Source organism: Equus asinus, chromosome 3, assembly GCF_041296235.1.
Source record: "Equus asinus isolate D_3611 breed Donkey chromosome 3, EquAss-T2T_v2, whole genome shotgun sequence".
Lineage (NCBI taxonomy): Eukaryota > Metazoa > Chordata > Mammalia > Perissodactyla > Equidae > Equus > Equus asinus.
Window position 1 is genome coordinate 79,840,510 of NC_091792.1, and position 27,141 is coordinate 79,867,650.

At 37.8% G+C, this 27,141-nt stretch overlaps 1 protein-coding gene across 5 annotated transcripts in view; it reads right to left on the minus strand.

Moving 5' to 3' along the window:
• Nucleotides 1–27,141, minus strand: part of BANK1 (B cell scaffold protein with ankyrin repeats 1) — a 314,872-nt gene that overhangs the window by 186,338 nt on the left and 101,393 nt on the right. For all 5 annotated transcript variants that reach the window (XM_044766386.2, XM_044766385.2, XM_044766384.2 and 2 more), the window contains exon 6: nucleotides 21,930–22,035. In XM_044766386.2, the coding sequence (XP_044622321.2) occupies nucleotides 21,930–22,035 (106 nt within the window). The remainder of the gene's footprint in view (nucleotides 1–21,929; nucleotides 22,036–27,141) is intronic.

Sequence of the window (27,141 nt, forward strand, 5' to 3'; positions counted from 1 at the left end):
ATTGCTTTATATATTTAGCTGCTCCTATATTGGGTGCATAGATATTTACAAGTGTTACAGTCTCTGGTTGGATTGTTCCCTTTATCATTATGTAGTGCCTTTCTTTGTCTCTTGTTATTGTTTTTGTTTTAAAGTCTATTTTGTCTGCTATAAGTATTGCTACCCCACCTTTGTTTTCCTTGCCATTTGCATGAAGTATCTTCTTCCATCTCTTCACTTTCAGATTGTGAGTGTCTTTAGGTGTGAAATGTCTCTCTTATATGTAGCACATATATAGGTCTTGTTTTTTTAATCCAATATGTCACTCTATGCCTTTTTTTTTTTTAAAGATTGGCACCTGGGCTGACAACTGTTGCCAATCTTCCGTTTTTTTTTTTCTGCTTTATCTCCCCAACCCCCGCCCCTCCCCCCAATCCCCCTTACACAGTTGTATATCTTAGTTGCGGGTCCTTCTAGCTGTGGGATGTGGGATGCTGCCTCAGCGTGGCCTGACGAGTGGTGCCACGTCCACGCCCAGGATCTGAACCTTGGGCTGCCGCAGTGGAGCGCACGAATTTAACCACCCGGCCATGGAGCCGGCCCCACTCTATGCCTTTTGATTGGAGCATTTAGTTCATTGCCATTTAAAGTTGCCTTGATAAATATGCACTTATTGCCATTTTGCTACTTTCTTTCCGGGTGTTTTAGTAGTTCTTCTCTGTTTCTTTCTTCTCTTGCTCTCTTCCCTTGTGGTTTCATGGCTTTCTTTAGTATTATGTTTGGGTTCCTTTCTCTTAATTTTGTGTGTGTTTATTATAGGTTTCTGGTTTGCCATGACCACAAGGTTCATATATAATAACCTATAAATGTAGTAATCTATATTAAGTTGATGGTCTCTTTAGTTTGACCTCTTTCTAAAAGCTCTAGTCTTTCACTCTCCTCCTCCCACATTTTATGTTTTTGATATCATATCTAACCTCTTTTTTTGTGTGTGTGTATCTGTTACCCTCTTATCATGCAGATAGCTAATTTTAGTACTTTTGTCTTTTGACCTTCATATTAGCTTCATAGGTGGTTGATCTGCTACCTTTCTTGTATATTTGCCTTTACCAGTTATTTTACTGCTTTTCTTCCTTTCTTTCTTTCTTTCTTTCTTTCTTTCTTTCTTTTTTTTTTTTTTTTGATAATTTCCTTATTCCTATTTGTGGTCTTCTCTTTCCCACTTAACTAGGTCCCTTTAGCATTTCTTGTAAGGCCGGTTTCTTGGTGATAAGCTTCTTTAGTTTTTGTTTGTTTGGGAAACTCTTTATCTCTCCTTCCATTTTGAATGATAACCTTGCCAGGTAGAGTATTCCTGGCTGTAGGTTTTTCCTTTCAGCACTTTAAATATATCATGCCACTCCCTTCTATCCTCAAATATTTCTACTGAGAAGTCATTTGATAGCCTTATGGGGTTTCCTTTGTATGTCACTTGTTGCCTTTCTCTTGCAGCTTTTAGGATTCTCTCTTTATCTTTAATTCTTGACATTTTAATTATAATGTGTCTTGGTGTGGGTCTCTTTGGGTTTATCTTTTTTGGTGCTCTCTGTGCTTCCTGTACTTGGATGTCTGTTTCCTTCCTTAGGTTAGGAAAGTTTTCAGCTGTTATTTCTTCAAATAGATTGTTCACCCTTTCTCTCTCTCTTCTCCATCTGAGACACCTATAATATGAATGTTAGTGTGCTTGATGTTGCCCCATGGGTCCCTTAGAGTGTCCTCATACTTTTTAATTCGTTTCTCTTTTATCTGTTCAGCTTGGGTGATTTCCTCTAGTCTTTCATCCAGCTCACTGATCTGTTCTTCTGTATCATCCACTCTGCTACTGAGTCCCTGTAGTGAATTTTTCCTCTCTATTATTGTATTCTTCATTTCTGATTGATTCTTTTTTATATTTTCCAATTCTTTGTTGACATTCTCCCTGAGTTCATCCATTCTTCTCCCAAGATCAGTGAGCATCCTTATGGTTCTTAGTTTGTACTCTTTGTCAGGTAGATTGTTTATCTCTGTTTCATCTCATTCTTTGTCTGGGGTTTTGTCCTGTCCCTTACTTGAAACATATTCCTTTGTCTCCTCATTTTGCCTCCTTCTTTGTGCTTATCTATGCTATCCCTGTGCTAATCTATGCATTAGGTGGCTCTTCTGACCTTGGATAGGTGTCCTTATGTAAGAGATGCCTTATGAAGCCCAGCAGTGTGCTTCCCTCTTGTGACCAGTTCCAAATGTTCCAGGAGTGCCCTCTGCATGGACTACATGTGTCCTTCTGTTGTGGCATGTTTGCTCTTACTGCAGGTGCTCTGGGGGGCTAAGCTGTCCCTCTGGCCAGCTGGTTGCAATGTTCTGCTCTGTATGGCTGCTGTGGACTCTTCAGATACATCATATGTCATAGGAAGCCCCAGCACAGTTGGCACAAGGTCTAATATAACATTCTTGCTGCAGTTTTTCTGTTAATTGAGTAGGCCCCCAGCGTGGCTGGTTGCTAGGCTCAGGGGCTTATAATTGCTGCAGGCCTCTGGCCTGCACGACTGTTGTCAACTCTCTTAGCACTGCAGCTGAGTGGGGCCAGCCCCAGGCATGGGAGCACACAATTGTTTCAGGCTTTGGAAGGTAAGGCTGATCCCCTATGTGGCTGTTTGAAAAGCATAAGTCTTCTTCAGCTGAGAAGCCCCACAACCTGTACGGTCACACACCCTGTCAACACAGTCCTGCTCCATGCACATGACCCCACCCACTGAAGCAGACCCAGTTGCCCCCCTGCAGAGGCCTCACAGACTCCACCAATGCAGGCCCACTCCTTGCACACACCCTGCCCCACAGAGGCAGACCCACTTGCTGGGCTGCACAGGTTCCAGGCACCCCATCTATGTGGGCTCACAGGTTTCCCGAGGACTTGCTGTTGGGTGGGGCCAGCTCCTATGGCGGGCTGCCTTCCCTGGCTGAGCTGGATTAAATCAGAGCTCTAGTGGGTGGAGTAGACTCTTGGGCTAACAGGGCAGGGGGAGAACTCCAATGGTGTCTACCAGTGTCTGTGTCAGCCTGCCTGTACCAGGTCACAATAATAGCTGCTGCCAATGTCTCAGTTCTGGGGGAGGTGGTCCCAGCCAGGGGTGTGGGGGTCTTACCCCTCACTCAGATGTGCCCAGAGCCTATCAAGTGAGTCTCTTTTCACCAAATGACTGTGCATCTTTCTTTTTTGTGATTTTAGGTTACTTTCTGAAACAGGCGAATTTGTGCATTGGCCCTTTAAGAGTAGGCTTTTTCCTCTTATTTCTGATAGCTTTTCTGGGGGTATTCCCCATTGTAGTTCATAGCCAGTAAAGCCAGATATCACGACACTTGTCTCTGTTGTGCTAAATCCAAAAGCTGCTTATGGTGGTCACGCTCCCCTGCTGAGATCCCCACTCCTCCAGGAAATGCTTGTGATCTTACGATTGCTCCCGCCTGTCCATGAAGCACTACAGCTCAAAGGCGGCTTTTTTCTCTCCAGAAAGGAATTCCTTCCTCTTCCACTTCAGTCAGCACTGCCCTTGTTGTGGGACTTCAGTTTGCAGTTCTCAGTTTTCAGTTTTCTCTCAGGGGTAATAGTTCCAAAAGTAGTTGTAAATTTGTTGTGTCTGTTGGAGGAGATGAGTTCAGAGTCCGCCTACGCTGCCATCTTGACACCGTCCTCTCACCTTTTATTACCATAAAAGTAACTCCACCACTCCATTACTTTTTATATTTTCACCTTGATTTGATTATGAGAATTTGAGATATGAATGGGTCCCTCTGTATCCTGAACAGGCATGTTTGTAGCAGCATAAGATGAAGAAGTTCTTTATCTGAAAAAAAGCTTGCTGGGGGAGGTTATCTTCTCTCCTGGGCATTCATTCTGCACCAGAGAGCAAGTGTTAATCCAACAATGTACCGGTGACTCAGGGGAGTGTTACAGGCTGACCTTGCTATTCTTTGGTGCTTATGTCGAGATCACATGATCACTAAGGTTTTGCTTAAAGCTATTTATGTTTTTTTAACTATTAAAAAAATGTTTTATAGAAGTACAATTTACATTTAAAAATGCACTGATCACGAGTTAGATGAGTTTTGACAATTGTATACACCCATGTAACCACCACCCATAACCAGCTAAAGAAAGCTTCTATCATCAAGGCAAATTCCTTCATGCTCCATTCCAGTCAATTCTCCACTTCAGAGGCAATGACTTTCTAACTTTTATCAACATAGGCAAGTTTTATTTCTTCTTAGATTTCATAGAAGTGGAATCCCAAAGTGTATACTCTTGTATTCCATTGCCTTCTGGCCTCTATTTCTGATGAGAAACCAGATGTCATTCTTAGAACTGTTTTCCTGTATTGAATGTGCTTTTCCCAAAACATGCTCTGCATCCCCACTCCACCCCCATCCCCCACAGCTGCTTTTAAGGTTTTCTCTTTCTCTTTGATTTTGAGCAGTTTAACTGTGGTGTGTGTAGGTATAATATTTTCGTATTTGTTCTACTCGGGAATTTCAGGGCTTATCGAATCTGTGGGTTGGTGCTGTTCATCAGTTTGGGATTATTCTTAGCCACTATTTCTTCCAATATTTTTCTGCCCATTCTCTCTCACCTTTACTCAGGAAATCAAATTACACGTATGTTAGATCATTTAATATGATCCTATAGAGCTTGAATCAGACACATGTCAAATTGCTACATAGATGAGCTGAACTCGTTCTTTTTCTATGGCTCTACTGAGATTCTGGATTTTTCCTCTCTTGTTCAGTTTGAATAATTTATTTTGAATGTTTTCAAGTTCATTGATTCTTTTCTCTTCTATATTTTTTCTATAATCAAGACCATCTAATTTTTAAAATTTTCTGATATTGCCTATTTCTAGGATTTCCTCATTGTTTATAATAATTTCCATTGCTCTGATGAAATTTCCATCTTTGTAAACAAGTTGCCCAACATTTAAAATAGACTCTATAACATGTTTATCATACTTATTTTAATGTCCCCACCCGATAACTTCAACATCTGGAGCCTTTCTGCCTCTGATTCTACTGAATGTTTCTTTTCTTGACCATGGGTCATCTTTTATTCCTTCTTTGCACTTCTTGTAATTTTTTTTATTGCATGCTGAGTATTATATTAAAGGATTGAAGTAAATAATATTTACCCCCCAAATAACACATACCCTTTCTTTAATCAGACAACTATACTCAGGAGCTGAGTCAAACTAATCTGTGGATGAGCTGAGCTTAGTCATTTTTGTGGCTCTATGTAGATCCAGTTATCCACTGGCCTCACATGTTTTGAGGGCAGGATCATAACTTTCTTCAGTGCAGTGTGGGATCTGAGCCCTGGTGAGACTCAAGCAACCTCTCTTGCTCTACCGACTGGCTACCAGCTTTTGAGTCACTGCGCAGTTCTTTTTTCTCTCCGGTTTTGCCTCCAGACTTCTTGACATCAGAATCTCCCCCAGATTTTGATGGGGCCTCTGCAGTATACTCAGTTAAGGCAGGCTCCTTACCATCCCAACCACTTGGAGAGATTTCTTCCAGCTTTTATGCCTCTCTGTATTTAGAACCTGGCTGCTGCTGCTTTCCACACAGTGAAAGCTTTAGTGGGGTTTGTCTCAGCAATCCTATCCCACTTCCACTCCCCAACAGCTAGTAGTTGGCCCTCAGGGAAGCCTTGGTGTACTTTTTAGGGATCTCTGTCAGCTTTCCTGCCCTCCCCTAGCCACTGATATACTAACTCTGTGCACTTGCAACAGCCTACAAAAGAGAGTTGTTGGGTGATGCAGACCCACTCTGTAGCTGGGGCTCTTTGGGATTTTTATCCATCACCCTAGCCTAAATATAGCCATTTAAAGTTTGCTAAATGTTCAGCTGGTTTCTCTTTGTTGCCCATCAATAGCAAGTCCTCTTTGTCTTGTTGCTCTGTTAGGAATGAAGGAAGTCATCAATTTCCTCTCTCTTGTGAAGGGCTTGTCCCCTTCTGGAACTTAGTTCATTTGGGTTTCTTTTGTCATCAATTTACTGTTGGGTTAAAAAAAAGAAACTGATTTTGAAGATCATCTTGCTTATTCTTGTTGTTACAATGGGAACAATAGATCTATGATGTCATACATCCTAATCAGAAGCAGAAGTCCTATTCGTCTTAGTTCAAGACCATTTAGTTATTTTTCTTAAACTCACAGCCTTTATTTTACAAATAGTTTATAATCTTTCTTATTAGATTAAAATAATACGTTCCTTAGAAAGATATAAAAACCTTTTCGAGCATACTTAACCTGCAGTGTACATCTGCTTCATTTCATGGCAATTTTCATTTAATTAATCAAGATTTATTGCATCTGTTTTTACTATCCAGGTGTAAATAAAGAAGCCATAATTCACACTAAGGTGTGACCAATTTGCTTTTGACTTTTTTTTTGGATAAAATATATTTTCAGTTTTCAGTTTTTGCCAGTGTCTGTCAAATGGTAATTTCAGAACAGAATTAAATGTCTGGGGGGAAACTTTTAAAGGAAAATCCAATTTCATTAGTTTTGCAAATAAAAATAGATGAGTTAGTACATAGCAAAGAAACTGAGTCACGTATTTGTTTGTGTAGAGTTGTTTCTAAACAGTTCAAGGTAATCCATATAAAAGATGGTCAATAATAAAGATTTAGTAATCAAACCAAAGCTTTCAAAAGATTAACCTAGCTCAACAGAACAAAAAATAGGAATAGACCTGCGGCTAGAATAGGAGCTTTAAAAATTTTAAAGTAAGATGAGTAGGCAAACTGGAAGTGCGTGACCATGGAATCCATTTGTTCTCAGAGATCATTATCTGGAATTGTCAATATTTATTCACGCAAAGTAGGACAACTAAGTGGCCACTTTGGGACAAAATAATGAAACACACAACAAAGAGAAGATAAAAAGCCAGGAGATCTGCATTCTAATCCCAGTTTAGCCACTACATCTGTGATGATTAAAAAAGTACCTTCGTCTCCCCAGATGGCAGTTTCTCCATTTATAAAATTAGAGGGCTGGGGTCAGACGTGCAGGACTTCTGATATTCTTCTGGGCTAGAGGCCATGCCACAGATGGGCTTAGCCAACAGACTCTCTGGAGGGTAATTTTCCCAGATGCTGATCAGCTATCACTAAGAGGAGTAAGGACAATATTTGCAAAGGTTGAAGAAAGGTAATGATTTTCATTCCTTTCATCGTAGGATTTGGAGTCTGATAAATGTTAGTATCTCTGTGGATCTGAAAAACAGAGCGTTGCTAGGTTTATGAATCTGATTGCTCTGTGACAGGAGGAGAACATATACGACATGTGAGGTGTCATTCTTCTTGTCCTGTTGAAATGGCAGACATATGATCCTATTTAGAATTTCCAGCAACAAAAAATACTGCCATTATCATATTTCTAAAGCCTTGATAATGTAAACTATGCACAAGGAAATAAGGGTCCATGAAAGTTCTTTGCTGCAATTTTGTTATTATCTCTCATATAACATAAAATTTAAGAGTGGGAAGTGCATAGATATACACTTCACTATTAACCTCAATTTTGTATTCACCTCATTAATGCAATTCCCTTCTTGTTACTAAGATATTCTCTTAAATATTTGAGAAAAAATTAAAAGCTGTATCCATTTTGTATGTCTCTTGTTAATTGTTTCAAAAAACTTCATACATGATATTCTTTTAAATGTTTTCGTTAAAATGGTTAAATTCCTAATCAGCATTATATTCAAGTGAATTGTGATTTCATCTTAATAAACAAAGTTCAAAATAACACCCTTTATTACTTTAAACCCTAATATTCTAAAACTCAATCTTATTTATTTTGAGTGACAATCTTGTGCAGTTAGTGCTTGAACATCAGGGCTTCAGAACCAGACTGTGTGGATGGAACACCAACTCCAGCATTTACTAATAGCGTAACTTGGACAAGCTGCTTGAACTTTCTGTGTCTCCATTTTCTCAATCATTAAATGAGGATAATAAAATATGTTCAATCAGATATTAAGCCTATGTCCAATGTATTCTTCCAAACAAATAAGCACAGTTGAACATCATAACTTGGGGATTCCATATTTGCAAACTCATCTACTCATTATAATTTATTTGTACCCCCCAAATCAACACTGTGGCACTTGTGGGGTCATTCATGGACAAGTGCAGAGCAGTGAAAAATTTGAGTCACCCAAAGTGCATGTTCCCAGCTGAAGTTAAACAAGGCAATGCTTTGCTTTCTTATTTCAGCTGCCATTCTGTAAATGAACGTCCATTTTGTGGTCTATGTAATGCCATATTTTTCACATTTTGTGGCTTTTTGTTGGTGACTTAGCCGTTTAAATGGCTCCTGGCATAGAGCTGAAGTGCTGTCTAGTGTTCCTAAGTGCAAGAAGGCTGTGATGAGCTTCATGAAGAAAATAAGTGTGTTAGAAAAGCTTTGCTCAGGCGTGACTGATAATGTTATGGGCAGTGAGTTCAACGTTAATGAATCAAAAGTATTTATTAAACAATGTGTCTTTAAACAAAAACTCATAAAACAAAGTTATGTATTGATTGGCTGACAAATGTGGCCAGAGGCTAGCAGGAACCTAACCCTGTAGTTTTCCTATGAGCCATGGCTCAGTATTCCTCATTCAGTGACTTTATAGAACACAACTATTGTGAACAATGAGAATCAATTGCATTTTAAAGCAATCGAGAGGCCACTTCCCCCTTTTGGATAGGGAGTTCCGAATTGGTTTCCCATTGCAACATGGCCAGGCATGTTCTAAAGTATGGTGCCTCCTTTTCTTTCTTCCACACAGTTAGGGAGGCTCTGAGCGCAATCCCATGGGCTGCTCCCCAGAGTGAGGCCAGGAAAGGCATGCGGCTGAAGGAGGAAGCTGTGGACCTCCAAGCCCACGATTTCTGAGGAGTTCTCCCGGGTATCTCTGTGTTTAGGGCACCAGGTTAAAATCCAAACTGGGTGTGGCTGGAGCCGGTCCTGGTGACCACGCTGGAGCTGGAAAGAACAGTCCTAGGGCCTTGATCCTGTCTTGTTTATTCTCCCACTTGTCAGGCTCAGGCAAAACAATAGGAAAAATCTGGGATGAAAGTGAATCCTTACTCTGCAGTTTGCAGATAATACAAATTTCTTTGAGTGATGGTACATATTTTTAATTTTGGTGAAAATTCTGTATTTTGCTGTAACTGAATGTTTAAGATTTGGGAGTTCTGTAAAACTACAAAAATAGAATTCTGGAAGATTGATGCTCTGGCATGCAAAACATCTGAATGACGAATTGACAAAAAGCATGAGAAATGAATGGAGCATGTAACCCTGAATCCAGAAGGAGTTCATTGCTCATTGACTATCCTAATAGAATCCACCATAAAATTAGCAGCAGTAATAATAAGAGGAGGAGAAAGAGGAAAAGTGGAAGAAGGAAGAGAAAGGGAAAAATGCGATGGCTAATGAACGGAGTTGAGAATTAGGGCATTTAGGCACCTGGTGTCAAGTGAATAACAGCAGAGCAGCAGAACATGGAAGCGGCGAGTTGGTGCAAGACAGTTTGATCCCAGAGAAGGAGTATTTGGGGACACACTGTAAAAAGCCTTTTTATCCAGGGCCATGGGCCAGGAATGGCCAGGGAGAAATAAGGCAACATGCAAAATAAGATTGAAGCGGGGCCCCGAGGCCACAACGAACAGCCCGCGAGCTTGGAGTCGAACAGCCCGCGAGCTTGGAGTCCATGTCAGGCGTGATGTTAGGAAGCAAGGGGGAGGTGCTGCTCTTACTAGCAGTTCTTGGAATTGGTATGAAAATTAAATCTCACAGCATTTGAATAGGTTTGTTTACTATCCTCTTCCCACTATCAAACCCAGACAGTGATGAGATAATAAAAAGAGTGGGGCTGCTCCATATTTAACCAGCCCAGCTAATCTGTGGCTAACCTCTGGTTAAAATAAGAAATCTCTAGAATCTTTATTTCTACACATGTGTGATTGTATTCTGCTCCTCTGCGTTCATTTAAAAAATGCCTTTTGAAAGTTATCAACTTTGTCTCTGCTAAATCTTGACAGCAAATGAATCAAGAAAGAACCCAGAGAGAAGCCAGGGAAGAGCCCAGAAAGAGCCAGGAAACCTGCAACAACAAGAGTGTGAATCCAGAGGGGCTGGGTTGGGGTCAGAAGGCTGGCCACTCCACCTCGAGGCATGGCTTACGAGTAGAAAGCCTTTGTATGAGGCTCACCTGGAAATCCAAGAAATGTGCACCACCAAGCAGTAAATCAACACATCAGGCATGGATGCATAATTTCATCAGTAGGAGTATTCAGCAAGTTTTAGGACTTCCTATAGTCTCGAGCACCTGATTTATTCTTTGAAAAATATTAAATAATTTTGATGATAAAAGTGAACTAAGGCAAGAAGGAAAATCTGGGCAGTTTGGGGGCAATAACGGAACTGGATAGAGTTTAAAATGCCTTCAGGAGCACCATCCTATGTAATATAGGGACAGAATGAAAATGGAATATGAGAATGATTAGGGAGGCACCTAAGTGTAGGATGGATTGGAAAGAAAGGTGAAACATATTAGAGAAACCTGCTAGGAGATTTTTCAGGAGGAAGGCGAGATAACTGATGGTCTGAGTTAGAGTGGTGGCAGTGAAAATGGACAAGAGAAGAGAGAGATGTCAGATATTTCAAAAGAAAAGTTGACAGAACTTGATGATGGACTGTGTGGGCTCCGAAGGAAAGAGCTGGATTGAAGACAACATTCAGGTCATGGCTACAAAGTTACAAGGTAGGAGAGAGAGAATATTAATTAGAGAAAGTGACAAAGATTACTGCCATGGAGAAGTACAGATGTGGGAGTTGATGGGGTAGCTGCTAGCAGTGTTATATAACAGCAAATCAAAGCAGCCATTGCTCACAGCATTAAGACGTGCTGAACTGTACAGCTATTACTACCTTCCTGTTCATGAAAGTGCCCTTTGGGGTAATATCTCTTGCTTAGTGTAGTAAGCTAAATTATCGCTCCCTAAAGATATTCACGTCCGAATCCCTGCGTCTGTGAACATGTTACTGTAAATGGCAAAAAGGACTTTGTTTGGGGCCCTATTTCAGAATACTTCCTCTTCCACAAAACAAGTGTTCTGTGGTGACTATCAAAATTTAATGACACAGGAGCTAAGTTTATAACCAATATGCTCTACACAAAGGCACATTTATGTTTTCTATTTATTTATTTATTGACATTTTAATTAGTGTCCTTTTTTTTTAATGCTTTTTGGTGAGGAAGATTGGCCCTGAGCTAATATCTGTTGCCAATCCCCCTCTTTTTGCCCCAGGACATAGTTGTATATCCTACTTGTAAGTCATTCTAGTTTTTCTATGTGGGATGCCGCTACAGCACGGCTTGATAAGCGATGTGTAGGTCTGCGCCCAGGATCTGAACTGGTGAACTCCAGGCCACCTGAGCAGAGTGTGCAAACTTAACCACTTAGCCAGAGGGCCAGCCCTCAAAGAGACACATATATCTAATTTGATTTACTGTTATATAATTGAGTAGACTTTGAGTAAAGCAGATTACTCTCCATAATGTGGATGAGCCTCATCTGATCAGTTAAAGTCTGTAGGAAAAAAGACTAAGGTTCACCAAAGAGGAAGGAATTTTGTCTCCAGACTGCCTTTGGACTCAAAGCTGAAACATCAACTTCTTCTGGGATTTCCAGTTTGCTGGCTTGCCCTGCAGATTTCAGAATTGCCATCCCCCACAATCAGGTGAGCCACTTCCTTAAAGTAAATCTCCCTCTGTCTCTCTTTCAATACATCCTATTAGTTCTGTTTCTCTGGAGAACCTTGACTAATTTACCCAGGAAAATGACTGTAGTGGTTTCGGTAAACCATAACCTATAGGAACAAGTCACGAAAGCAAGTTCTTCTGTATCTTGGAGTTCCTATCCTTCCTGCAGTAATGCAATGAGTCTCTAAACCTACGGTGACGCCCCAAAGTCTTCTACAACTATTCGGTAATAGCAGAACCCAGAGAGCAAATGTGTCCCTCAGGACATAGAAGGAGGTGTTTTGGGGGTGGGTTAGTAACAAGGTGGTATGGAGTGGGGGAGTTCTGAACCTGTCAAGAGTTTCAGAGGACAGAAACTCTAGGTTTGAGGATCACTACTGCACAACAGCTGCAAAAGTATGGTTAGTTTCTTAAGCAGTAACTTATTCAATTCATGATCAAAAAAGCCTCCATTTCCTGTGTGTGTGTGTGTCTGTGTGTGTTTGTATGTAATTGAGGCCATGTGTCCCTAATAAAATGAGTTGCTCTTAGAGATATTTCCTGTTATCAGATACTCATGGATAGTATTTACGGTTTTTCCCCTAACCCTATGATAAACTTGGAGATGCTTATTATTGTCGACCCTGAAAAACCTGTATTCTGTGTGTCAGCCCAGAGGAGAGGAGCTATGTGTCTTGGTTATTTGACACAGTCCAGTGCAGCACATTCAGAAGGCTTGTATGCCAGCTTTTCATTCTGCCAATGGCAGATGCCATGGATAAGAAGCAGAAAAGCAAAGACAAGACAATAAATGACATTATAAATAGCTGCCTTATATTCCTACAAAGAAGCACTCTTTTTTGGGGGGAGCTCAAATATTACTAGTCTATATCTACTTCTGACCAGGGTCTTATTGCTTTTAGTGTATGGTTAACTTTGTTGCCACTAATGAGTTAACGAAATAAATATTTATTGAGTGCTAGAAATTCTTCTAGGCACTGGGAATGAACCCATGAACCAAACAGACAGAGTTCCTTCCTAGAGGATAGTATTTGCTGTTAACCTTGCTGTTGCTGTGCACTTCGGATTCTCAACGTAATATGTTCCATTTTTGTTTCACTCATCTGCTGCCCTGTCCCTTCTATTTTATGCTGCCCCGTTCATAATTTGTCCTGTAGGCTTCTATTCATGCTTTATCCTGATATCTGTATATCTCAACTCAGTCTTCAATTTCAGAGATGCTTAAAATGGTGGAAGGGTACATACCAAATGAAAGTTAGGTTCACTACAATGGAAAATGTGCCCAAGGGGCAGTTAATTAAAACTGTACATAATCCTCTTCTCTGTTTCTTCTGGATAGTGCTTCCTTTCACTTGTTGACATGTTGCATCCTCTGAATCAGTCTGCATTTCCAACTACTTTTAGATATTTGCAGAATTTGGGGGTTCTTGGGGTAATCGGAACTATAATTCTTCATCTTTGCAGTATTTGCTTTATAGACACTATCTATTGATACAGATTTTCAGGAGAACCTGATAGATCTACATGATATTCTTGGTGCGAGGATTTGGGAATACCTGGATCCACTGGGGGACATTTTTGGCATTAATGAAGGTTCCGTAAATCACTAATTATTCTGCGGCCTTTTTCCACTCTTACTCCCTGCAGTAGGATATGACATGGTTGATCACTTCCTTCTCTCAGAAACATTTTCTTCATTTGGCTCTCAACACACCACACTCCTACTTCAGTAGGTGTTCCTTTTTCCATCTCCTTGTATAGAAACTTCTCTTCCAGACCTCTAAATATTGCTTTGCTCAGGATGCAGACCTTTGCTCTGGACTACATTCTCTATAGAATGATCTTGTCCAGGCCATGGCTGTGAGAACAACAGATGACCGCCTTCCTGGGCTTCTGACAATCTGTTAGCAAGCTCCACCATCTTCACTTTCAAATATCTACCAAATAAGAGCAAGTGTCATCACTTCCACCACTACCACCAGGTGAGAGGCACCCTCATGTTCCCTGAGACCACCGGAATGGCCTCCTCCCTGGTACCCTGCTTCCATTCTCTCACACCTGGATCTGGTCTCTGCATAGCAGCAAGATATATTTTTTTAAGTGTAAATTAGATGACATCAAACTATGTTTAAAATTTTTGCATGGCTTCTCATCACCTCCCAACTCTCTGTCCTCTCACTTTGTTTTATTTTGCTCATAACCAGTATCACTATTTGAAATAATACTGCTTATTTTGCTGTTGTTGGTGGTGAATTGTTTATCCTGTTGCCCTCACTAAAGTAAAAGCTGCATGAAGGCAGACTTTTCTATATGGGGCGCCTGTGTGTGGAGTACCTAGAAGAGTATCTGGCACTTTGTTTACACTTGTAACACTAATGAACAAATAAGATTGCTTATTAGAATTTTTTAGATTAAAGTTCTTTTAATTGGGAGAAAAATATTACATTTGCAGGCTCCCCTTTTTATCTATAATTACAGGGTCCTCAATTATTATAGAATGTGGGTTGTTATGGAAAGGGAAATTGGCAGAATGAGAGGTAATTATGACTGCTGTTGAAAGGTGGAGAAGGGCTGGCCGTTCAGAGATGCTTCTTGGACTCAGGACAGCACATCGCCTGTGTCCACAGCGTTAGGATGCGTCCTCGGCCCAGGGAAGTTTCTTTGATTCTGCAACACATATTGTTCTATCTTCCCATGCTCCCTGTGGACTCAAGGCCAGAGGTTCTTCTCTGTCTGGGGAATAATTCAATATGGGGAAGGCCAAATTCTGGCTCTGGTATCAGCCTTAGTTAGTTCCTTCCCCTCCCCAATATTTTACATACATTCTCCAACCACAGTTAGGATGTTTAAAAGTATAACTTTTCAAACTACACATCTGGAGAAATATCGAATCTCTGAAGAAACAGTGTAAAAGTGAATAACAGTAGTATAATACTGAAGAAATAGCTCTTTTTTGGGCTATTCAAGTGAAAAACCATTTCGAAGGATTCAAAGTGGTTGTTTTATTTTATTATTGTTTGATACAAATTGAACCATCGGTTCATGAAATTAACGAGAATATGCTAAATATATCCTTGGTAGGAGATGTGAAAATCTGTACATGTAGGTTGTGTTCTTGAAAAAAATGAAGTGGGGAAATCTATAATTTAACAGTCAATTTACATGTCAAATCTCCAACTTAATCACTACAAGTTTTGATAAGGTGTTACATGTAAATCTGTCTCTAATTTAGTGTATTTACTTAACCCCTATGCGTTTGCTACAAATCTGAAGTGAGTTCACATGACTACATTTTTTCCCTACCACCTATTACTTCTCATCCCAGAATGAGGAATAATATTGATCACTTTCTTTCTTTTACATTGATTTCTTCATTGCTTCAGATTTTCTTTTCAGATGGTTTGAAATGAAAACTAAAAAGGTCCATATAACTTCACGCTTTGCAACATTCATATTTCAGGAAACATTTAAAAATATTTCTTGAGGGCTGGCCCTGTGGCCAAGAGGTTAAGTTTGAACTCCGCTTCGGTGGCCCAGGGTTTCGTTGGTTTGGATCCTGGGCGCGACATGGCACCACTCATCAGGCCGTGCTGAGGAGGCGTCCCATGTGCCACAGCCAGAGGCACTCACAACTAGAATACACTACTATGTACTGGGGGTGCTTTGGGGAGAAGAAGAAGAAGAAGAAAAGAAAAGAAAAGATTGGTAACAGATGTTAGTGCAGGTGCCAATCTTTAAAAGAAATAAAATTCCTTCCTTAAAAAAAAAATACATATATATTTTTGTAAAATACCCTTAATGTTGATTCTATCTGTTCCTAATTTTCTTTTCAGGGAGTAAGATTAGCAATTCTTCATTTGCAAAAACTCCTCTTTCTGCGTAGAACTATAATACCTTATAAGACACATGGATCAATCCCATAGGCAGGAAGGAAAGGGGCAGTCACAAATAATTAAAAAATATAATTTTAAAATAAGATTTTTGATGTTAACAAAACAATAAAATAATAACTAGAAATAAATCTAACAAAGATTTTCAAAAATTTTATAAAAATATAACATTCTTTTGAAAGACATAAAAAGACCCAAATAAATGAAGTATCATGCTTATGGTTAGAAAGCATTAAGTATAATAAAAATAGCAGCTTTTACCAAATTAATCTATAATTTTATTTCACTTTTATTAGAGTTTTTCATGGAATTTTACAAACTGATCCTAAGTATCATAGAACAAATAAAGTAGGAAGAAGAACAAAAATAATTTAAAGAATGAGGTGGGGATCAGCTCTAGTAGACGTCAAGTTTCACTACGAATTTAACTGTATCCCTACATAAGATACGATATCAATTCAAAGACAAGCCACTGATTAAGTAGATATTTACAATGTATGAAACTGACAAATGGTGGGGCCGGCCGGGTGGTGTAGGGGTTAAGTTCTCGCGCTCTGCTTCAGCAGCCCAGGGTTCACAGGTTTGGATCCCGGGTGTGGACCTAGCACCGCTCATCAAGCCACGCCATGGCGGCATCCCACATGAAATAGAGGAACGTTGGCACAGATGTTAGTCAGGGACCTTCTTCCTCAGGCAAAAAGAGGAAATTGGCAACAGATGTTAGCTCAGGGCTGATCTTCCTCACCAAACAAACAAACAAAACTCAAAAAACTGGGAAATGGTTACTATCCCTAATATATATATATATATATATTTAAAAAGAAAAACTCCCAAAACTCAATAAGAAAAAAATAACCAACAGAAATAAACAAAGACTATTAAATGGAAATTCATCAAAGAAAAAAGAAATTGTAAATAAACAGAAGAAAAGACGCTCAACTATACACATAATGAACATATTAATTAAAGAGTGAGGTACCACTTCACAGCTCTCAGACTGGCCACAGGAAGTTGCCTCACAATTGTTAACATAGAAAAGATGTGGAGCAATGGCACGATGCTGCTTGGTGGAATTATAGATTCGTACTAATATTTTCCACAGAAATTTGAAAATATATAGCACTGTAGAATAAGTACATGTCTGTTTAACTCATAAATTCTATTGGTAATTATATCTCCTGAGAAATTAATACACATATGCATAGGAATCCATATGCAAGAAAGTTCACAGTAGCATTGTGAAGATAAAAATTTTGGGAATGTTATCATCTATTAATAGATGAGCAGATACAGATTGTGGTATAATCAAATAATACAATGCTCTAGAGTATTTCAAATGAACGACCTAGATCTACATACATATTTATATGTATAAATATAAAAAATTAATGTTGGGCAAAAATAGTAAGTTGAAGGAGAAAAAGTGTGATAGTTACATGAAATTTACAAAATTACAAAACAGTATATGAATTATGGCAACAAATGTATGTAGTAAGGATGAAGAACTGCCCAGGAATGCTCATCAAGAAATTTAATTAAAGTATGGCTACTTTTCAAGTGTGTGGAATCACAAAGGGGAATAGAGAAATTCAACTAGATCTACAATGTTTTATTTCTTTAAAAACAACATCTGAAGAAAATGTTAAGATTTGGAAAAGCCAAGTGAGGGGTACAAGGGTTTTTTTTAATATTGTTCTCTATATTTTTCTGCATGTTTAAATTATTTGATGATATAAAAAGAGACAACCCAATGACATTTAGTTATTTTCTACTCAGCAAATGAGCTATTTTGTGTGAATCTAAAGATAGGACGGTAAGTCGACGATAAATCTCGGAACTACAGTGACTACTACGTATGTATATACTGAATATCCAGTTCCATGCTCCATATTTCATAGACACGTTAGGAGATAATATTCTGAGTTCTACTTTCACATGTCACTGGTGATTGTATGCCATCTCCTTTCAGATTAAGATATTGCTACTTGTAAGTGGATATATGCCTTGGCATGCTTTCCTAGAAACTGGCAAGGGCTTTACTAATCCAGGTCTCCTTTCTGGGTAAAGGTAAATAATCTGCCCAAATGTAACCTAGGTTCCTTTTTCCTAAACTAACTGCCATTTATGGTGATTGAACCAGCAACTGTAGCCTCTTTTAAAAACAAATTAGCTATTTATTTCTTCCTATCCATGACAAGAGATGCTTTGCACTGCCCAGCGTTTGGAAGAGTTCTGAAGAGTTAGGGAAAGTCATGGACCTGCTGCAGTTAAGACTTACTAGACTACAGAAGATGGCTTGAAACCTAGCCTTGGGGACTGCTGCTGAGGGGTGAAAGCAATTGCGTTTGGCCAGGTGTGCTGTTCTGCTTCACCATCATGCCAAGTCAGCAGCACTCAGTGATTTCATGGTGGCCGAGACTAGGTGTGTATTGATAAACATCTACAACCAAAATGGGAGTTCAAAAGGGTACTTACTCTGACTTTGAGGGATGTGCTCTGATACTTTCTATTCTGCTATCTTATGTATCAGTAAGAAATTGCCTGCTAAAATTCCCTGTGTTGGTCTCACAGTCCCTGATGATTCCCACACCAGAAAGTTGTTTATGAATTATTTCTGTAACTATCGGGTTCAAAAGGCCCACAGTACACGAAATGAGCAAGAGCATTCAGAAATCTTTCACTAGTCTACTCCCGGGGAGAACTTTCTTCTATGGAAAACTCTTATCAGTGGAAAATGTTATTTTTAAATCAATAATGAAGCATTACAAGGTAAGAGAATCTTAAAGCCGACTTGATTTCTTGCATACTTTTTATTTTATCTCTGCAACCCCCCCCCCCAACTTTGCTTGCCTAGGGAAAAAAGTCAAATGAGGAAATTCATTGGCTAGACAGGAGTGGAAATGACCACGACATAAAGGCATGAAATAGCACTTTACTTATTATAAATGAAGTGACAGGGAACTAAACCCAGAATTTACCATAAACAACTTGGCAAAGAAACAAGGATGGGGCAATAATAAGATAAACAGTTCTGACAGATGGAGCGTTTAGCTCCATACTTTTCAAGAGCTGTAGGTATTTGCGGATAACTCCACGGCTCATCCCTAGGGCAGGTCAATACTCAAGGTACACTTTGTCAATTCCTTGTGACTACCTTCCCCTTACAATGTCCTAACCTCCAATTTATTTGAGCTAAAATATACAGTCATAAATAATACATGTTTAAAAAATAAAACATTTCACCAAATAGTTGAAGAACGGTCCTAAGAGGATGGACATCTGGAATTATAACTGATCACTGTTTGCTGAACTTACTCCGCAGAAAACCGCTAATGGTGTTTCTACAGAAATTCCTCAACAACTTACCATTTCTTTCCTCAGTGCTCTCCCTCAATTAACTCCACTTTATGTATAAAGGCATCTCAAACCTTATCATCCACCCAACTTGAAAATTATGAAAATGCAGGTGCAAAGTCTCAAAGACCAGCTATTTTGAAGCTGACATCGATCCAAGATTATAGGGTCAAGGAAGCAAGCAAAACATGAGTTGAATCATATTCACGTCTGTCTTGGATATTTTTACTATGTAATTCATATTGTGTTATTTTGTACTTCCACTGGGAATTAGAGCCTAATGTTATGAGGGTTGTTTTCTTCTGTTGTAGGTTTAGCAGCATGTGTCATCTGGAAATACCTAGCAAAAAGGTTTCTGAATGAATTACCTAGATTACACTGAATTTTCCATTTTTAGCTTGTTTCTAAAAACGTAAGTTTTTATTAAAATATTTTTCAAATACAGAATAATCATCAAATTCTAGCAATGGTTCAAAATGTTCGAATGCTATTAACTTTCTAACCTTTGTAAAGAGATTTTTTGTTTTTACGTTAGAGAAAAATATTTTTCCCTATGTCAAAGATCAGTATGAAGATGAATTATTTTGTAGGTCTGTACTACATTGCAGCAATTAGGGGCTGATAACCTTGGCTCCCCATTAATTAGAATCACCTGAGAGCTGGGACCCACCCCAAGATTCTTCATCAATTGGGGGTGTATGGTTTAGGCATGGGATGTTTCAAAGCTCCACAGCTAATTATAATATGCACCGAGTTTGAGAACCACAGCTCTAAAGCCCTGATGCTCAGTGAGAGGTCTGAGGACCAGCAGCATCAGCTTTACCTGGGAGCTGGTTAGAAAAGCAGAAACTTAACTCTGCCCCAGACCTACTGGATCAGACCCACATTATCAGCGGCTCTGATTTAACCCATGCAGAATTCTTTTTTTTATAAAAATAAGTGGCCAAATCTATTCCATCCTTTCCAATTCTAAAATTCTTATTCTACTAGGCAAGGCACTGAGAAGCACTTTGAAACTTAACTAGAATTCTTTACCTATAAAAATGAGGGACCAAAACCACTCTATCCCCTCCAACCCCAGAACTCTCATTCCACAAACCTAAACAAATACAATTCTGAGGGAATTTGTAAAAACCATGTCGTAATTCCATCTTCATACCTTTGCATGCACTTCTTCTTGCCTAGAATTCCTATCTTTCTCTTTCCTCACTTGGACACAACATTTAAGATCTAGGTAAACTCCCATCTCTTTTATGAAGCACATCCTAAAAAATAATATAGCTTTTCTCTAAAATTCTGTTGTCAATATAATCAACTCCACAAAGTTTAGCACATTGATTTTTTCTACTATGACATATATACTACTGTGTTTCCTCAATTAGGGGATAAGTGTCTTCAATAAGGAATCATGCCATTTTCCTTTTCTATCCTACCCTAATCTCTAACTTTTCTAAGTGAATTATATATTGTTAAAATGTATATGGGAAATTGATATCAATTTTCACTAATCTCATAGATTATTTATTTAAAACCAGCCTGTCTTTGACCTTTCCCGGTCAAGTAACCTCACATACATGCTGAAGGTTCTCCCATGTCCAGGTGAGTCACAATCAGCTGTGCCTTAGGGCTCCCATTCTTTTCTTACTGCTCCCCCGAGGCCTGCCAGCCTCATGATAAAACCGCTTCAAATAATACAGAAACTCTACAGAAAAAGCCTCTGCTCCTTAGCCCTACGGTATGCTCACAGTAAACCTCTCCTACTTTTTTTTTAAAAGATTTAATTTTTTTCCTTTTTCTCCCCAAAGCCCCGCGGTACATAGTTGTATATTCTTCGTTGTGGGTCTTTCCAGTTGTGGCATGTGGGACGCCGCCTCAGCGTGGTTTGATGAGCGGTGCCATGTCAGCGCCCAGGATTCGAACCAACAAATCATTGGCCCGCCTGCAGCGGAGCGCGCGAACTTAACCACTCGGCCACGGGGCCACCCCCCTGCAACCTCTCCTATTCTTTAGCTCTATGCCTGTCTCACTCACCGTTACATCTCGACCATTGTGTTTGGCACATACTGGGCATATAAGTGAATTATAAATAGGATGTCAACAAACTCTACGGGAACAAACAACTTCAAAAATATACTACTGAGCTCATGATAACATTTAGAAGTATGATTTTTCTTGTAGTAGCTCCTATATATACTTTTCTTGATGTTTATATATATTTTTCTTTTTATGATACAAATAATACACAGTCATTGTAGAAAACACAGATTAAGCAAAATGGAAAAAAAAATATAATCCCTGAAATTGCACAACCCAAATATCCTACTGTTAACAGGTGCACATCTGTCCAGACCATCAATATATATGTAAACATACATGCTATTAAACATAAGTGCTTTTTTGAACAGATCACACTCTATCTACTGCTACCTACATTGCTTTTATTCAATGAAGTCTACGTCAAAGCATCACTCCAGCCAGCAAATCAATTTACAATAAAATTCATTCATGAAGATTGCATTAATGGATGTACCAATGTTTATTTAACCAATTACCTACCTTTGGAAGATTAAGTTATTTCCATTTTGGTAATCATAAATAATGCTGTGATGAACAATCTCCATCATAAATGTACTTGTCCAAACATTTCTTTAGAATAAAAATATTTAGAATAAAAACATTTCTAGGGCTTGTGATAAAAAGAATTACTGAATGGATCTCTAGAAGTATGTACTAGTGTGCTCTCTCACCAGGGGATGGGAATTGTCTAAAACGTTTAATCAGCAATAAAGCTGCCATATTCTTGGCTATGATTGATATTACATACCAGTTACATACAGTGGCATGTGACATGAAGAGAAACTGATGCAGTTGGAAAATACTCACGTTCCTTGGGAGGGCAGACTCCAGTCTGGAGGGATCGGAACTCATAATATGGTATCTCATGTTTGAATATGGATGTGAGAATGTCATCAAGTTCGTCCATGTCACTCTGTTTTCAAATAAAAAAATTTTTCTTCGTTCAATTATTTATTTTGAAACTCATCTTAGAGCAATATAATAAAAAATTATTAGCTGGAGTGAATACTGGGTAATCTTTAGGAATACTGATGTCTTTTTTGAAAGACTAATACAAAACAGAGGCTTGTCTAAAAATCAGTTATTAAAATAATAGAAAAATAGATGCAAGAAGTAAAAGTCTGTGCTTTCAGATGAGTATCTTTACTCAAATGCTAATTTTAAAAGAGCATTACAGTAGGTCAACGATAACACTGAAATTTGTTTCAATAATAAATTCTGTTAAAACACACGTTACATTTTAATAACTGAAATAATAAAATGATGAGTCTGAATATTCAATTTTAGGGTCAGAAATGAGACAGTCTTAAATAGATCATTTTATTTCTGTGTAAAAGTGAAGGAGAATATTCTTCTTGGCCTATTTTTCCCAGCAGATATAGAGTAACTCCATGTCTAACCTACTTCCCTAATCTGAGCACTTGGGGAGGGGCCATGCAGAGCTCAAGCGCCCCCCTCTCAGTGGCGCACACTAGTGCAGAGACCAGCAATCTTTTAACATCGGGTTTTGTGAAACTGTGGCTGAGACTAAATGGACCTGGGACAGGTGATTGTTGCTGAGGAAGTGAGCCAATCACAACCCATATGGCAGAACAAAAGTTCCTTCTTAAGCCTTTTGAAATGATTTCCAAAAAAAATTAGACATATTGCCAACACACAGTCACAGAAATTGAATGTCTGGGTTGAAAAAAAATATTTTCATTGTGAAATTCTTAATTTTTCAGTACTCTGAGTGCTTCAAATAATAAAGTGGTTCAGGACTCTGTATTTTCTGAAGTTCTGCTTAGAAGTGGGGAAAGGGGATGAAAGCCCTTTTCTCGACCTACAGCTATGCAATATGGAGCAAAACCGAACATTAATCTATTTACTGCTATGGACCATGTGAAACTCTTAGCACTGACACATCAAGAAAAAAAAGAGAGGGTGGGGAGAGATGTGACAGCCAGCTCTGCCTTCAAGAAATTCGCAGTCATGTAACTGCATGTGGGCAATGAAGTGAGTTCTAGGTACTATGATAAAGAGCCTCTATGGGTCAGGGACAGTGTGGGCAAAAGGGAGATCGCTCAGTTCCACAGACGAACAAAAGGTTAGGAAAAGCTTTATGGAGGAGATAACCTAAGTTGAGATTTCCATGCATAAAAGGAACATTCTGGACTAAGAGAATAAACTGTACATAGTCATGGAGGTGTCATGAAAGATGACCTGGTTAAGGACTTTAGGAATTTCCATAAGACTGCAGAAGAATGAGAAAGAAGAAGGAAGTGGGCATTTCAAAAAGTGCCTCGTATGTCTGATGAAAAGTTTCTAATTCATCCTGTAAGCAATGAGGAGTTGTTTAAGGCCTATAATGCTGAACATGTGAACATTCATTGTGCAGATTAAATTAAGTTTATTTAAGTTTCAGCATGATAATGATTGCTTATGTGGTTGATAATGAGTGGAACCTATTCCATAAATAAAGATGCAACATATAACACATTTTGTATTGTAATAATTACTTTTTTAATCTTCTGAGGAATTTTTGATAGGACTTGTGGGGCAAAACATCATTGGCAATATGTTTCTACTTTCTCCACGATAAAGTTCAAAAAGAATATGTTTTAGCTATATGAGCTGATGAAAGGAATTAGGAAACATGAAAATCATAACATTAGTTTACAAATTTTCTTCAAAATTTATGTCAATAGCCATGAGAGTTCTGCATAGGCTATTACTAGTCATTGGTATTTTTACATAAGGAGATAAACCTACTCTTTCTTTCCGAAAGTATATAAGATTTAGTGGGTGGAGATTGGTGTGTCATGGAGTTACTATACTCATGTATATGTTAGGTGTAAGATAGCCTCTGGGATTCCTTCTAGCTCTGAGATTCTGAGACACAGATAAGAATTCAAAAGAGCAAGAGTTCTCACTAGGAATTTGAGAAGCACCATTTGTTACAGAGGCACCAGTGGACACTTCAACGTGAGAAATGCTACAGCTTATATCATTGAATTTTAAAAATAAAGTAGCAGCGTTTTTAGAATCAGGAGAAAACAACCTCATCTTGTAGACAAAGATTTATTTAATTAGCAAAGAATACAGACACCTTTTAATATTCTAGCCTTCCACAATTAGTTGAATCATTTCTGTTTTTGATTTCACAATCATATTATTAGTATGAAGCTTGAATATAAGTAAATGGTATAGAACACAAAACAAAGACGTAAAAAATCACCGAAATGGCTATTAAAAATAATCCCCAAAGGATTTCTCCTTAGAAAATACACTAACTAGAAAAATCTGATTTGAATAGTTACATTTCTTTTTATATTATGTTTCAAAGACACAAATAGGCATCTTTTCTAAATATTGGCATTGAAATTAGAAAATGTCATAAATTTTCCTTTCCTTAAAATTAAGTTATACAACCCAAAGAATACTTAATGAGATTGATACAATTGTTGTTCCAATAGAAAGGGTAAAATTGAGTTTAATACTTGTTTAGCAATGTTCACAACCATCCTAAGATTTTAGTTAGTAATGAGCAACTTGATGTAAAATTAAGAGTAGAATAAAATGATAAAATTATATTGGTACTATTATTTGATTACAGGAAAAATTAAACATATATACATAATATAAACACATATGCATATGCATGCATACATAGATCTAGATCTATCGAGAATATTGGAAAAAGAAAGCAGAAAATTAAAAAAAGATATGAAATAGATATAGAATAAATATAAAACAATAACACACTGTACATATGAAGTAAATATATAACTTTTCCCAGAAGAGATCTTTCACTGCCATGTGAGATTAATGAACATACTTTAAAAAGTCATTTGCATATACATTTATAAATCACAACTCCATTTGAATCTGAAGATGTTATATACATTTATATTTATTCCTCACAAACAACTTTATTATAATGAATATTTCTTCCTAAATGAGAAAAAATATCTGTTTTAAAAGATACTTAGAGTTACAGACTTCCACTTCTGGGAAGTGGAAGAGATGGACTAGTTGTACTTTCTCCATTTCCTCTTCCTAAATACAACTAAAATGTCCAGATTTCAATAGAAAATCAATTGTTATACCAAGAACCAGGAAGATCTCTAACTGAACAAAAAGAGACAATAAATAAATGCCAACACCAAGATGACAAAGATTTTAGAGTTATCCCACAAAGATTTTGAAACAGCCATGACAAAAATGGTTCAACAAGCAATTACAATCATTCTTGAAATAAATACAAAATAGAGAGCCTCAGCAGAAAAACAGAAGGTCTTGGCAAAGAAATAGAAAGTACAAAAAAGAATCAAATGGAAATTTTAGAACTAAAATTTTAGAAAAAAATACAATGATCAAAATAAAACCTCAGTGGTGGACTCAAAAGCAGAAATAAAAGTACAGAGGAAAGAATCAGTGAACTTGAAGATATAACAGTAAAAATTACTCAGTCTAAACAACAGAGAAAAAATAGACTGAAAAAAAAAACCCCACAAAGCGTTAGGGACCTGTGAGATATAGCAAAAATTTTAACATTCATCTGATCACAGTCCCAGGAGGAGAGGTGAAAGAGCATAGGAATGAAAAAGTACACAAAAAAATAATGGCTGAAAACTTTCTCAACTTAGCAAGAGACAAACTTACAGATTCAAGAAACTGAGCAAAACACAAACAAGATAAACCCAAAAAACTACATATCATAATTATAATTCTGAAAATTAAGACAAAAAAAATTTTGAAATAAATGAGAGGGAAACAAAATCTTACCTATAGGATAACAATAATTAGAAACACAGTAGTAACGATGAAGGCCAAAAAGAAGTGGCACAATATTTCTTAAGTGCTAAAGAAAACAACTGTCAACCAAGAATCTTACAAGAAGCAAAAACATCCTTCAGGAATGAAGGGGAATTCAAGACATTCTCAGATGAAGGAAAACTCAGGGAATTGGTTGCCAGCAGATATACCCAAAAATAATGGATAAAGGAAGCTCTCTATAAAGCAAGGATATGATAAAAGAAGGAAACTTGGAACATGAGGAGGGAAGAAAGAACACAGTAAACAAAACATATAGGTCAATACCATAGGTTTTCATTCTCCTCTTGAGTTTTCTAAATTATGTCTGATGGTTAAAGTAAAAATTACAGTACTTTCTGATGTGGTCCTAAATGTATGTAGAGGAAATATTTAAGACATTTGTCATAAATGAGGGAGTGGTAAAAAGAGAGAAAGGGAGGTAAATTTCTATACCTTACTCAAACTGGTAAAATGAGGACACAGGTAGACTGTGATAAGTTATGTATATATAATAATACCACTAAAAATGATATGCAAAAAGATGTACTCAAAATACCAGAGATAACTCAAAATAGAAATCTAGAGAGATGTCTAAGTAACTCACAGGAAAGAAATAAAAAAACCCCAGAGAAATGAGATGCAGAGAGCAAACTAAAAACGAAAAATAAAATGGCACATTAAATCCCTAACATATCAATGATTACATTAAATGTAAATGGTCTAAAAACACCAATTAAAAGACAGAGATTGGTAGAGCAGATTAAAAAAGATGACCTAACCATATACTCTCTTTAAGAGACTGACTTCAAATAAACAGTATAGGCAGATTGAAAGTTAAAGGATAAAAAGTAATATAACATGAAACCATTACAAAGGAAAGCAAGAGTAGCTATATTAATATTAGGGAATGTAGACATCAGAGCAAAGAAAATTATCAGAGACAAAAAGAGACATTATGCAATGATAAAAGCTCAATCCACCAAGAAGACAAAGAAATCCTAAATGTGGATGCAACAAAGAACAGAGCTGCAAAATACGTGAGGTAAAAACTGACAGAACTGAGAGGAGAAATAGACAAATCCATAACTATAATTAGAGACATAAACACCTCTCTTTCAATAATCAGTAGAACAAGTAGACAGAAAATCAGCAGGAATATAGAAAAACTCAAATATGTCATCATCCAATAATCTAACCATGAGAATCTAATCAACACATATAG